The sequence below is a fragment of the Spinacia oleracea genome, chromosome 2 (genome assembly GCF_020520425.1).
Source record: "Spinacia oleracea cultivar Varoflay chromosome 2, BTI_SOV_V1, whole genome shotgun sequence".
NCBI lineage: Eukaryota > Viridiplantae > Streptophyta > Magnoliopsida > Caryophyllales > Amaranthaceae > Spinacia > Spinacia oleracea.
The window spans coordinates 60561978-60575848 of record NC_079488.1 but is presented as its reverse complement, the minus strand read 5'-3'; the positions used below and the strand labels follow the sequence as shown (position 1 = coordinate 60575848).

Sequence of the window (13871 nt, the reverse complement as noted above, 5' to 3'; positions counted from 1 at the left end):
ACGTTCAAGTTAGTTTCTTCTATGTAAAGATTTCGAGTTTATTTGAATATAAGACATAAAAGTGCGAGTGTATAACTACCATTTGATTTAAAATCTATAATGATGATACTATTAAACTTAGGTTAAATTTATTTTAACAATTCTTACTCGTTCCAGATTAGGTAATTATAAAAAAAATATGGAGTATTAACGTGCTTTAAGTTACTATTTGGTTAGGTTAATGACAAGTCGGGTTGTCAACATGTAAGGTAAAATCAGGTAACAGGTTGTCACGAGACGGGTCAATAATATTGATTTGGGTTCGGGTCATTGTCCGGTCGAGTCAGTTCTATTATCAGTTATATTTCGATCAGGTGTCAGGTGTCAGATATGGGCCATGCATTAACGGGTCGAAATCAGTCTTCTGTTTTAACAGGTCGGATACAGTCGGATGATGTACTTTTTTTTATCAATATTTGGGTTCTAGTCGATTTTCAATCCTTACGATTTCATATTTGATTCTCAAATCGGGTCAACTTTTGTTAGCTCTACCACATCGTGCTATTGCCTATTGGTTTAGAAAATCTCATCTTAGTGGAGTACCACCTCCGTTTCAGAAAGTTCTTTACGCTTTGGAAAATGTGCCCAAAGTATAAAAACTTTAACCGTAAATTCTCACTAATATATACATCAAAACGTTATATGTAAAATCTTGTTAGATTGGTCTCGGGATGTATTTTTAGAATATCAAATTTTTATAATTTTTTCACATACGAAAATGAATATATTAGTAGTTGATTATTGTATTGGAGTTCGTGAAAATAGTAACTTTAAAGATTTTTTGAAACGGAGGTAGTATGTTACAAAAGGTTGTGCGACACCTTTTATTTTCCAGGCGTTTTTTAACATTGCTTCAAACAGCCGAAACACCTACACAAACTGAAATGGAGGACTCCACCGGCGAGCAGACAACAATTTCCGCCGACACCGCTGCCGCACTATCATTGGAAACCACAATCACCACACTCCCACCGCAGCCAGAATCCCAACCGCTCTCAAAGCGCGCCCAAAAGAAGATAATAAAGCAGGAAAGATATGAAGTAAAGAAGGCAGAGAAGAAGGCGGAAGTGAAGGAGCACAAGAGGAGAGAGAATGAGCGGAAGCGGAGAGAATGGGATGAGAAACTTGCCAACCTTTCTTCCGAAGAGGAGAAGTTGAAGCTGATTGAGTCAAAAAGAGAGATGCGAAAGGAGAGGATGGAGCAACGTTCAGAGGAGAGAGAAAATAAGATACAGAGACTTACTCAGGGTAAACTTCATGGTCAGAACATCGTCATTGATCTTGAATTTTCGAATCTGATGAAACCTAATGAACTCAATAGCCTTGTTCAACAGGTCTGATTTTTGTTTCTTTTCTTTACTTCCTTTATATTTTATCTGGGTTCCCTTAAATTCTTATATTATTGTACAAAAGTATGTAAAAACTGATGAATTTTTGTGGTTCTATGTGGATTTGCATTTGTTTTCTAGGTTGAACTGTTGGCAAAAACAGTTTATGTTTCACTTTGCTTGTACGGGATATTATCTTCTGTTTAGAATAGTTTCTATTGGGGTGTACCGTTTGCTCAAAAAAAGAGTGGATGTACCGGTTGCATGGTAAACCCGAATGTATAATGGACATTCTGAGTTTTGGTTTGGCTTTGTTTAAGCTCTTAAGGAGTTAAAATTGGAATATAGTGGGTGGGAAATTGAAATATACTTCGTAGTACATTGATGATTAATTTGTACTTTCTCCGTCCCAACATTATAGTCTTGTTTGACTAAAAATACGGATTTTAAGGAAAATGGAATATAGTGCTTGGAAAATTGAAGTATAGTACTTTGATGATTAGTTTGTACATGTAAAAGGAATAAAGTACATTGTGAAGAGGAATATAGTACATGGGGAGGTTTTTATGCATTTATTTAATTTTTTTGTGGTCACAAATGAAGGTAATATGTGAAATATTTTATGTTCAAATAAAGAAATAAGATTATAATTATGGGATGCACGATTTGGAATACAAGACCATAATTTTGGGACTAAGGGAGTATGAGAAAGTAGAATATATTACATGTAAAAAGGAAATAAAGTACATGTAGAAAGGAATAAAATACATAGAGAAGGAAATATAGTACATGATGAGGTTTTCAATGTATTTTTTTTGTGGTCCCAAGTGAGGGTAATATGAGAATTATTTTATATTCAAATAAGGAAACAAGACTATAATTATGGGACGCTCGATTTGGAATACATGACTATAATTTTGGGACGGAGGGAGTTGTATTTAATTATTTATTGATGAATGCAAGAAACAGTGCCAAACTATAAAAAATGGATATTGAAACACGGGTTTATTAGTTTTGGAAGATTAATGAATTGATGATTAATTTGTTGAAACCTAGAATTTTTGATGGTGAAAGAATGCTGAGAGTTGCTGTTGATATTTGTAAGTGCTATATATGTCTTCTTTCATTGCCAAGGTCTGTAAATTTTTACCTGTTGTACGGACGCTGAGAAACAGATACCTCTTCGTTTATAGTGAGTCGGTGAAATAGTCTTCCACTGCCCCTTTGGCCAGAGTAGTACAAGATTCACATACCATGATAGTCACTTGATCATGTGAGCTATTGTTCTGTTCTATATTCAATAATGTGTATAAATAGAAAAATGAAGTGCTGAACTTCAACCCTTCAGGAATGTGAGATGGTTTGTGCAACAAGCTGAGTAACATTGTTATGTGAATATTTATACAATAGAAGTGTTTGTAAACAGAACCTTACTTTTTTAAAGGATTGCTGCCATTTCTTTTCCTATTATTTCCTTGGTAATTTTGTTTTCCCATTTGTCGTTCCGCAGAATTAGACTTCCGTTTTCTTAAATCTATCAATTAATTAATGTGAACTGCAGATAATGTATTGCTATGCAGTTAATAGTAGGTGCACTTCCCCAGGCCATCTGTGGTTGACTGGATGTGAAGGTAACATGGGAGACCATTTGAATAGACTTCCAGGATTTGATAAGTGGATCATCGAGAAAGAGAATCGGTCATATATTGAAGCTTTGCAAGAACAGAAAGAGAATCTGGTTTATTTAACTGCTGATGCAGAAACCGTTTTGGATGATCTAGACCCTAAGAAAATATATATCATTGGTGGTTTGGTAGATAGGAACCGGTGGAAAGGACTAACTATGAAGAAAGCTGAAGAGCAAGGTATCAAAGCAGCAAAACTTCCAATAGGAAATTACTTGAAGATGTCTAGTTCGCAGGTCAGTATCAAAGTAGTTTGACTGCTGTCTCTGCATGAGCTTGTTTCTTTTGTATAGTCTGACAGCTAGCTTTAAGCAGTCATTCTGAGTTCATGCATTTAGTATTTTGTGCTGGTGAATTGGTGTATAGCTCTATATTTGGCTAGTCTCACTTGAACACGTGTCTCCTAGGCGATTGCAGCGACAATTAAGCAAACACATGGGAATGGTAACGAATAACAAAATAATAAAAAATGAATTGAAGTTAAATACAGATGAACTACAAAGGTACTCCCTCCGTCAATTTTTAGTCTTTACCTTTGGAAATGGTACCAATGTATCATGCACGCGATTTAACAATTAATTAATGTAGATTGAGATTCCTTCTTTTTTTCTGTTTATTTATTATATTTTCACTTTTATAGAAAATCTGACATTGGAAAAATTTGAGTATTTGATGTCCTATTGGGAAAATGTGAGAGATTTAATGCCCCAATGAATTTAATTGATTAAAATCATAACTTGGCACAATTTTTGATAGAAATATTAGTGGCATACTGGCATTTATGTTATAATATAAAAGGATATATTCCAAACGTAACGATTAAAATGGGGCACCTAAAAGGGAATTCGTAAAGAATAAAAAGGGACTGAGGGAGTAAAAGATAAAGACAGTAGGTGGAGCTCAACTCCCTAATATTACCTAAAGAAATAAATATAAGGTTCATTTGAGGGCTTAGGAAAAGTCTTTAGTTTGAGTTCAGCAATTCAGCAACTTGAATCTTTACACACCACTGCTTCCTACTAAGGGTCATATCTTTGGGTCATATCGTTCTTGAGCTTTAAAGCAGCTAAGTCCTACCTTAAGACATTGTCCCTGCTTTTTTTTGGTCTACTACCCCCTTGCATCCTTTGAGAAGATTTTAGCATAACATCATACTTCATATATCATTGTTACTTTTTAAGTGTTCATCATATTTATTACTGTCCTCTTTGCGAAATTGAGAAGAGAGTCACCGTATTGTAATCTCATGTTAATAGCTGTCCCCTTCCCTATTTTTTCTTACAAACATGACTACTGAAGCTTATCCCGTCACGACCCCATGTCAGTTTTAATTGGTGATGTGGTATGAGTGTGTGACACGGATGTCAATTGTGGTGCTTGCATGTCTTCGTGGGCTTAAGAAAAGTTGAATAACTTTATATGTTTCAACTTGATATTATTGATGTGACTATGTCCTAAATTATTGAAAAGGTTCCCTTTGAAATTGTGTTATACAAACAGAGCCACAGTTGCTTAAGCTTACAAGTGCAAAGATAGATTTTGGTAGCCTCTTTCCAGTGTAGAGTTCCCGTTTCTGTATTGGCATCACTACTTGCAGACTTTCATTTTGGGAACTTTTGCATATTGTTTTTAAAGCTTTGTTCTTTTCTGAATACTATTATGCTTGTATCTTCAAACAGTTTCGGCCAAAAAAAAGTGTTAAATCGATGTGAGACCTTTTTAATTGAAAAAATTGACAACAGTCCCAACTATGGACATATTTTATGGTCCCTACTTTCGGTTAACTAGGAGCAGTTCCAACTTTTATGGGTATCTTCTCAAATTCGTTTTGTATCACCTACAAGCTGATATGCTGGAAAACTGGTTTATTTTTTTTAAAAAAAGTTGTTTTTTCTTTTCCTGCCTGACTACCTCTGATACCTCCTTCTCTACACACAGGTGTACAGTCCATCAGCCCCACTTTTACCCTCTCTTTATCGTGTCATCGCCACCTGAGAACCATCATCATCACCCAGACATTACTCTATTAACCCCCCTTTCTTTTATCCTCTCGCCAAAATATATGCACCAAATGACAATTTTAATCGAGTGTCTAATTTTATTTCTGGAAGACAAGGAGAAGGGCAATGAGAAAAAGTTTCCTAATTGAAGAAGCAGGGAGTATCTCCTTAAAACAGAAGAAACAGTTGGTTAATATTTTTTGTTTAATTGAATCTGGCACCTAGTTTATAAAAGAGGAAGAATTCATTAAAATTGACATCCATTGTGCACGCAGATCAAAGCGTAGATATATCCATCGAAGAATTTAGATGGTAACCATTAGGTGATGGATGGAAATGAAGAGGGAGATGAATGAGGAGTACAAAGATGATCCAAACCTGAGAAAAGAGAAAACAAATGGATTTGATCAGTTGAACGTGTTCCACTCTTGCAGTACGGACTAAGGAGTGCTGCGGAATCGTGGGTGTTGAATGAGGATGGAGAGAGGGAGGGAAGGGGGAGATTTTTCATTCAAAAAAAAAAAACAATTACATAAGGACACATGTCGTTTGTTAAAGTCGATCAATTATATTTGACGTCCGTTTAGGGAAGATACCCCTGAAATTTAGGATCCCTCCTAGTTAATCCAAAGTGGGACTATTTAAAGGAAACTCATAGTTGAGTTTGTTATTATGAGCTTTTCCTTTTTAATTTGCACTTGAGCTGGGGCAACTGTTTGCTTTATTCGCAGTAGCCTAAGCTTACAAATTACAAGTGCAATATAGTTTGGGAGTCACTTTGCAGTATAGCACTCTCACATTCTATACTGCCATTACTACCCATACATTTCTCTTATAAGGAAATTGTTTTTGTTTATTTTACTTTTGATCAGCCGGCCTTTTTTACTCATTATCAAACAGATTATCTTTGAAGAATAGTGCAATTTTGTTGGACCAGGTTACTGTAAATTGAAGTCATGTTAGCTTTCAAACTGGCAAGGTGAGAAACTGGTGACAGTTGACTGTTTCAAACTGGATAGATCAATTACCATTAAGAGACTTGATCTAGAAGTGGGCCAAGTTCTAGAAAGGAGAAAATTAAAAGCAGGCATGAAACTTCATCAAGCACTGCGAAGAAAAAGAAAAAATAATATCATAATGGTTCATGGTCTGCACTATTATTACTTCTTGCTCTACTATCATATATGATCTGCTCTGCAACAAGTTTAATCTAGCCCTAGTTTCTGCAACTTCCTTTTTATTCCTCTCAAACCAGTTATATTTGATGATCGCTGCAATTGCCAAAGAACACCAGTTTCTCATTCTGCTCAATTTTGTGTGTGCTAACCGTTACTTGACCATCTGCCGTAGTTAGTAGAGAGGAATAAATACCACCCACCTCATATCATAACGGGTTTCAGAAATTCTGATGTTAAAACTGGAAAACCTGTCGTTGATGAGTATTCTGTTTTGTTTTGGAACACTTGCTTGACCTCAAGTTATGGTAGAATCTGTAAGTTTGAGAGTTAGGGCTCCCTGCAATAAAGCACAAGTACTGTAGAAGCTTAGCTGTGTTTCTTAGGATCCCTAAGGAGAGCCTATGGAATCCATAATTAGGCTTTCTTGCAATATCTTTGAGATAAGGCCATTAGGGTCTCTGAAGTCTAAACGCCTCCTATTCATTAATCCCCCATCAGCAAGACTTTCACCGTCTATTCACTCCTCTTTGTAGGGTACTGAGAGTTAGACGACAACACAAGACTTCATGCTCTCATCATCAATACGAATGTATGTTTGAGACATGTGCTTAAATTAGCAACCAAACTGAGAACAATTCAAGAGTTGATCTTCCTCTATTTTTTGGAATCTCAAAAGGTATGAGCTGTATGAAAAATTAGGCTGTTATGGATGTGATTTGTGGGGAAACTTATTCTCAGTGTGAATACTGGAATCATCAAACATACACATACCAACAATTTCTGAACAATAGACACAGGGACAAGTCTCACACACCAACAATTTCTGGACAATAGACACAGGGACTAGTCCTGGTATGTAGGAGTGCATCTTTCTCTTCACAGGGACTAGTCCTGGTATATAGGAGTGCATCTTTCTCTTAATGGAAAACTGGATAATTTTCCTGTTTTTTCTTCCGCTCGTTATAGAACTCAGTTTACTGTTTTTTGACAGGTCCTCACTGTAAACCAAGTGGTGGAGATACTTCTCAAGTACTTAGAGATGAAAGATTGGAAGGCTTCTTTCTTTCAGGTGATTCCTCAGAGGAAACGATGTGACGCTGACTCAGGTGATCCTGAAAGAGAAATTGAAGACAAGGAGAAAACGGAGGATGTCAGTTGCACCAAGAACCAAAAGAAAATGAAATTATCTGAAACTGATTCCGAAGGAAGTGAAAGAGAAGTAGAAATTGGTGAACATGAGAAGAGTAAATCCAAACCGAGGGAAGATGTAGAATCAGAATCTCAGAAGCCAGTAGAAGGGAAATAAATTTTGATGTAAGTGAGAAGAATATATCCATACTGAACGAAGATGAATGTTGAATTTGATGTCTGTTGATTCGTTGAACAATATGTCCTGGTTTTATCCTTTCTACTCCGTCCCTCCCTAAAAGATTGCCCCAAGTGTTTTTATTCACTTTATTAAGATTTAGGTATACTAAAAAAACAACTTGGTAGGTAGATTTGTTTTTTAATCATCTAACTAATTGTGTGTGAGGATAAACATGTGGGGGTCATAAACCAAATAGGGTATGAAGCAAAAAAATAGGGACATCCATTTATGATAATCCAGCTAATCGCACCAAATTTTAACCAGAGCGGTTGGGGCTGCAAACGTGTTGAGCCGTGCCGATCCGAGTTTTATCTTGTTCGAGCTAAGCTTGATAAGGCTTTTAACTATTCGAATTTAATTGAGCTTTGTTATTTGTTGTTTGAGCTTTGTTCGTTAAGCATTAGGATGTCTCGACCTCGGGTCGAGCTTGAACTCTAGTTCTAGCTCGAGCTAAACGAACTTTGAGAAATTGTCAAATTGATTTAAATTATATATATATATATATATATATATATATATATATATATATATATATATATATATATATATATATATATATATATATATATCGTAATTTTTATAAACAAATACCCTAATTTAATAAATCATCGCCGTCAATTCCTCTCTCTCTCCTCAGTTACTCTCTCTCTCTCTTCAATTACTATCTCTCTCTCTTCCCTTTTCGATCGCTACTGCCGCTGATCGCCGCCGGTGATCACCGCCGCTGCTCATCTCTCACCTCTCGTTGCAGCTCGCCGCCGCTCATCTCTCGCGTCTCACCGCAGCTCGCCAATCACCACTCGCCAATCGCCACTCGCCGTTGTTGCTCATCTCTCGCCGCTTCTTCTCTCCTCTACGCCGCCGCTTCTTCTCTCCTCATGTCGCTGCCATGTTCTAAATTTATTCAAGCATGTTTTAATTTTATTCAACCATGTTCTAAATTTGTAAGCTCATGTTCTAAATTTATTTAAGCATGTTCTAAATTTATTCAAGCATGTTCTAAATTTATTCAAGCATGTTCTAAATTTATTCAAACATGTTCTAAATTTATTCAACATGGTTGAACAAATTTAGAACATGGTTGAACAAATTTAGAACATGGTTGAATAAATTTAGAACATGCTTGAATAATTTTAGAACATGGTCTTTAAAATTTAGAACATGGTTGAATACATTTAGAACATGGTTGAACAAATTTAGAACATGGTTGAACAAATTTAGAACATCGTTAATAAGTTTAGAACATGGTTGAATAAATTTAGAACATGGTTAAATAAATTTAGAACATGGTTGAATAAATTTAGAACATGGTTGAACAAATTTAGAACATGGTTGAACAAATTTAGAACATCGTTAAATAAATTTAGAACATGGTAGAATAAATTTAGAACATGAGCTTCAAAATTTAGAACATGGTTGAATAAATTTAGAACATGGTTGAACAAATTTAGAACATGGTTGAACAAATTTAGAACATGGTTGAACAAATTTAGAACATTTTTGAATAATTTTAGAACATTGTTAAACAAATTTAGAACATGGAGAGTGTAAAAGTGTTCCTACCGTAAGAAGTGTTCTTACATAAGGAGGTGTTCTTACCGGATCCCTCCCCTGGAAGGCTCATGTGAGAACACAATCTTATGTGAGAATAAATCTTAGCCTTTAGATCTTTTCTAATCTAACAGCTCAAAATCAAGGGATTAGTAATGGCATTTATGTAAATTCGTTGAACAATGAACCAGCCATCTTCTTCCATTTTCACGCATAATTCTTTCTCTCTCTAACCTCTGTTTTCTCTCTCTCCTCTCTCTCCTCTCTCTTCACTTTGCTGCCATTAGAGACCTCAATCAAGGTCGAATTTCGCTTAAATTTCAGTTTAATTCTCTGCGATTTCAATCACATTCTTGAATATATTCATCGAATTTCCATATTTTTCTTGTTTAAAGGTATGCTACCAATTTTTATTTTCATGATTATGTGATTTTTGGACCGATTTTGTTGAATTTAATTGTATTTTGTAGCGACTATTTGTATTTTGATTCAATTTCTTTCTGAATTTGTGTTTATATTCAGATTTTATCACGTTTTGTGAAATTCTATTGTTTGAAATTTATATTTGTGCGAATTCAATCGTCCGACGATCGATTAAGTTGTTCTTTGAATCAACTCCTTATATTGAATATTTTTGTGTTTTTCTTGTTTCATATTGATCATTATTGTATCTTGTTGAGTTATGGAATTTAGAAGTTCGTCATACTCAGGTATCATCATTCACGGAATCCGATCAGTTTTGCTATTAATATGTCAGATTATGTTCTGAATAATTGGTCCCTGTGTTCTAAATAATTGTTTTAAATGTTCTGAATAATTGTTTCTAATGTTCTGAATAATTGTTTTTAATGTTCTGAATATACATGTTATGAACTGTTTTTTCATTCTTCCGTAGATTTTGTTGTAAATAATGAACAACTAGAGAGTTTTTCTAATTCAAATGTGTCTAGTTGTTAAGTTTCATTACCATGATATCCGAAATTGCCCCAAAAAAAGTGAAGTGAATTTGTAAGTTATAGCTTTTTTGTAACATAATCTGAATATTTATATTTTTGTTTTATTCCTTTCATGTTCTGAATAAATGTTCACCGTGTTCTAAACTTCACACAACATGTGCTAGGAAACTATGCATTGTGTTCTACACAATATGCATAATGTTCTAACCACTATACATCATTGTTCTAAAAAATATACAAAATGTTCTAATTTGTATAGTACTTTTATTATTTGTGCTCAGTTGTCTTGACACTAAATCCCTTTTGATATTTTCAGGACTTTGTCATCGAATCACTTTGTTCAGACAATACTCGATTTTAGTATTTGTGGTGCAGATTTGAAGAATTATCTAATGTTGCACTCTTTGTTACATCATTTTTTTATATCTTGTTTTAATTTAGTGTTACATTTTAATTATCATTCTAGATGGACATAGTGTTATGCTTCTAATTGTTATACAAATTTTATATGTTTTATTTTAAGCGTATTTTGGTTATTGACCATGTTCTAAAATTAATTAAACACCAATTCTATATATTGTACGTTTATCATGTTCTAAAATTTTATATCTTTTGTTCTACATAGAAAAATAGAATATATATTTTTTTACCGATATTTTGAACATGGTTTAGCTAGTAGATTTGTGAAGTATTTGACTTCTTTTTTAATAGATTCTTTAAAATATCACATCACGAGTCTATTCGTCAAAATAAACTTCAAACAAGGTTAAAACTTCAAGCAAATGAATCATTACAAGTTGATAAAAACCAACTAATATCGAAATTGTCGGTTTACCAATTTTACGAATTCAACATAAAGTATTTACAAGAAATTCAACATTTGATGTTACAAAGACACTATGATCCCGTTAAAAATTTGATTCTTTGTTGCCCATTTCTTTGACTTTGGAATCATAACATGATGTCCATCATTTTCCCTACGCGCCAATATCTTGCCACAATACTCAACCTTCAATATCTTCATTTTCTCAAACTGCAATGAATTAAAATTTGAATATTAGAAACAATAAAATAACATATGTTCTGAATTTACAAAGAAGATTTTCTTAATTCACAAACTAAAGGTTCTGAATTCCCAAACTAAAGGTTCTGAATTCCTAAACTAGATGTTATGAGTCCCCAAACTACATGTTCTGCATTCTTAAGCTAAATGTTCTAAATTCCCAAACTAAATTTCTGAATTGACACAGATACACATAAAAGAGCACACACACATGTAAGTAACAGACGCAATACACATAAGTACACCCAACACATAATTGAAGACATCATAATTGACAGTAACTTCAGTTTTTCCATCAAGGTTAATTAGCTTCGGTTTCTTCCCTACAACATATGAAACAAATTTAGTTATGTCTTAAATATGTGTATATTATATTAAGAACAACATATGTTATATGTTATAACCAATGATATGTTCTAACTAGTGAAGAACATGTTCTAACAAGAGAAGCTATATGTTCTAACAATTGAATTTATATGTTCTAGCAAGTGAAGATATATGTTCTGTACTTTATTCCTATATGTTCTAATCAGTTAACCTACATGTTCTAAGCAGTTAAGCTATGTGTTCTAATAATTGAATTTATATGTTCTAAACCTCAGTTAATAGAAGATCAGATATGCTCAGCTGAACAACTTGAATCTAGACTTTATTATCATCAATAAAAGGTCATTACATTCACAACATATTACTAGGAAAGGCAGAAACATGTTCACAAGAGAGCCTATAAGCAGTTTGACATTATTCCAAGGCAGTATGTCAATATGTCATGCTTGAAATAAGGGAAAAATAATAAAAGGTAGTGAAGAATCTAGGGAGCTGAGATATGATGGCATGTTGAATGCTTGGAGGTGATGCTGATAGTTGTTAGTTAAGACTTAATGAAACTTTAAAAAGAAGACGAGTGGAGAATGAAGGGATTACTTTTCTAGGGAGAAATGGGAGAATCATTATCCTTATTAGTTCCTACCAATATCAGATGGTACTTTAAAATCCCATCAAAGCTTCTTCATAGATATCACCTACGAACTCTGATTGTAAGGGTCAACCTGGGCTAAATATCAGAAATTAAGAATGTGAAAACAGAGAAGTGTTCAGTTTAACTCCCAATAATATATCTTTTATGCAAAGCCCCCCCTCGCTTTCCCATTAGCAAGCTCAAAATTTCCCTTTTGCTTCAATTAAACATAAGTTCATTACAGAACATGCAGACACTGAAACAAGGAAAATTTAGGAGCAGCTAAGCACAAGAATACCTACACTATTTATATTATCAAGGAAAGTACGGGTTTTATTCAATAAGAAAGAGAAAATAGCAAATCAAACTTGGAGAACAACTTGTGGAAGTGGATAACCAGAGCAACTTTTATAGGATAAAACATCTCAAAGTTAAGCTCCTTTATATGTAACTATCTTTATTCAGAAGTTTTGCATAGTTGAAAACATCACCATCCTTACATTTTGATGTTCTAAAAAGTAACTTCCCTGTTCTAAACATTAAACAATTTTGTTCTAAACAATGAACCATCATGTTGTAAATGTTGAACCTTCGTGTTCTAAAGAATTGAGATTATAAAATATTACCCAGCATTTTCAAGGATGTCCTTCAGAAATGCTTGTTCGACAGTAGGGATACCAGTGTGTTGTGGCTCTGATGTTTTGACGCATTTAATCTTTTTCGTGATTGAACATCGCGAATTAATTCAGAAAAAAATAGAAAAAAAATCATAAATTAATTCAAAAAATCAAAAATTGATAACCTAAAATTCAAAAAATAATCACAAAATATGAATAATTACTCACAAAAATGCAGAACAAATTGATTATGAATTCAGAAAATAATAACAAAAATTCTAGAAAATAATCACAAAAAATTCAGAAAAATTAGATTTAAGACATAGAACATTCAATCGATTGATTACCTACGATTCTTCTCGATCTTCTGAATCTGAATTGTGTTTTTCGACAATTTTTTTTCGCAATTTCATCTTCACTTTTCATATTTTTCCTTAAAATCAAAAGTAACCACAAATTAACTTAAATTAAATTCTAAAAGACAAGCGAATAGTTAGAAATTTGCGTATTGTTGTTTACCTTCTCCGTTCGTAGGTTTTTCACCCAGATTTTAGGATTGTTCTCCTTCTTCATTTTCAATTGTATACGAATTCAAAAAAAATAGGTTAAAAATGACAAAAATTGCAGAAAAAATGAAGAAATATACAAGAATTCGACGATAAAGTACCTGAAATCAGCGAATTGAAGCTTCATCGACCTTTTCTAAGCTTTAATGGCAATTTTTTGAGGAGAGAGAAAATGGTGAGAGAGAGAATTTTAGAGAGAGGGAGAGAGAGAACATCTGATATTAGTTTTAGGAGAAACGACTGCCTTTTATTATTTGGTAGGTGGGAGGTTAATCTTAGCCCTTGAATTTCATCTAATCCTATGGATTAGATTCATTCTCATATATACTACTATACTCACATAGAGACCTATTTTCACCAGATCCCTCCCCTATATATATATATATATAAATGAGAAGTTCCTTAAAATGAGAAGAATGAGAAGAGTTGTCAATCGTTAGATTTGCTTAATCCGACGATTCAGATCAAACGCGTGGCATTAATGACACAAGGGTAAATATGCGAAAATTTTGAAGAAAAACAAAATAGGTGGCCAACTGAATGTCACGTGCCTTTCTTTCT

The 13871-nt window shown here is 33.8% G+C and overlaps 1 protein-coding gene and 1 long non-coding RNA gene across 2 annotated transcripts; one reads left to right on the top strand and one right to left on the bottom strand.

Annotated features, from left to right (window-relative positions):
* The first annotated feature begins 869 nt into the window (after positions 1 to 869).
* LOC110779742 (tRNA (guanine(9)-N1)-methyltransferase) lies at positions 870 to 7641 on the top strand. The gene is made up of 3 exons (XM_021984226.2): positions 870 to 1373; positions 2929 to 3288; positions 7222 to 7641. The coding sequence occupies exons 1-3, from the start codon at positions 924 to 926 to the stop codon at positions 7534 to 7536; spliced, it is 1125 nt and encodes a 374-aa protein (XP_021839918.1). The 5' UTR covers positions 870 to 923; the 3' UTR covers positions 7537 to 7641.
* Positions 7642 to 10828: 3187 nt separating this feature from the next.
* On the bottom strand, positions 10829 to 13602 carry LOC130466956 (uncharacterized). The gene is made up of 4 exons (XR_008927114.1): positions 13412 to 13602; positions 13264 to 13311; positions 13092 to 13177; positions 10829 to 11139 (listed from the first exon to the last, which is right to left on the bottom strand). It is a non-coding gene; the product is annotated as an uncharacterized lncRNA (long non-coding RNA).
* Between the last annotated feature and the right edge of the window lie 269 nt (positions 13603 to 13871).

Coding starts and splice junctions, on each gene's coding strand:
- LOC110779742 (XM_021984226.2), top strand. CDS start 924: ATGGAGGACTCCACCGGCGAGCAGACAACAATTTCCGCCGACACCGCT. Junction 1,374..2,928: donor TCAATAGCCTTGTTCAACAG/GTCTGATTTTTG, acceptor TGTGAACTGCAG/ATAATGTATTGCTATGCAGT. Junction 3,289..7,221: donor TGAAGATGTCTAGTTCGCAG/GTCAGTATCAAA, acceptor GTTTTTTGACAG/GTCCTCACTGTAAACCAAGT.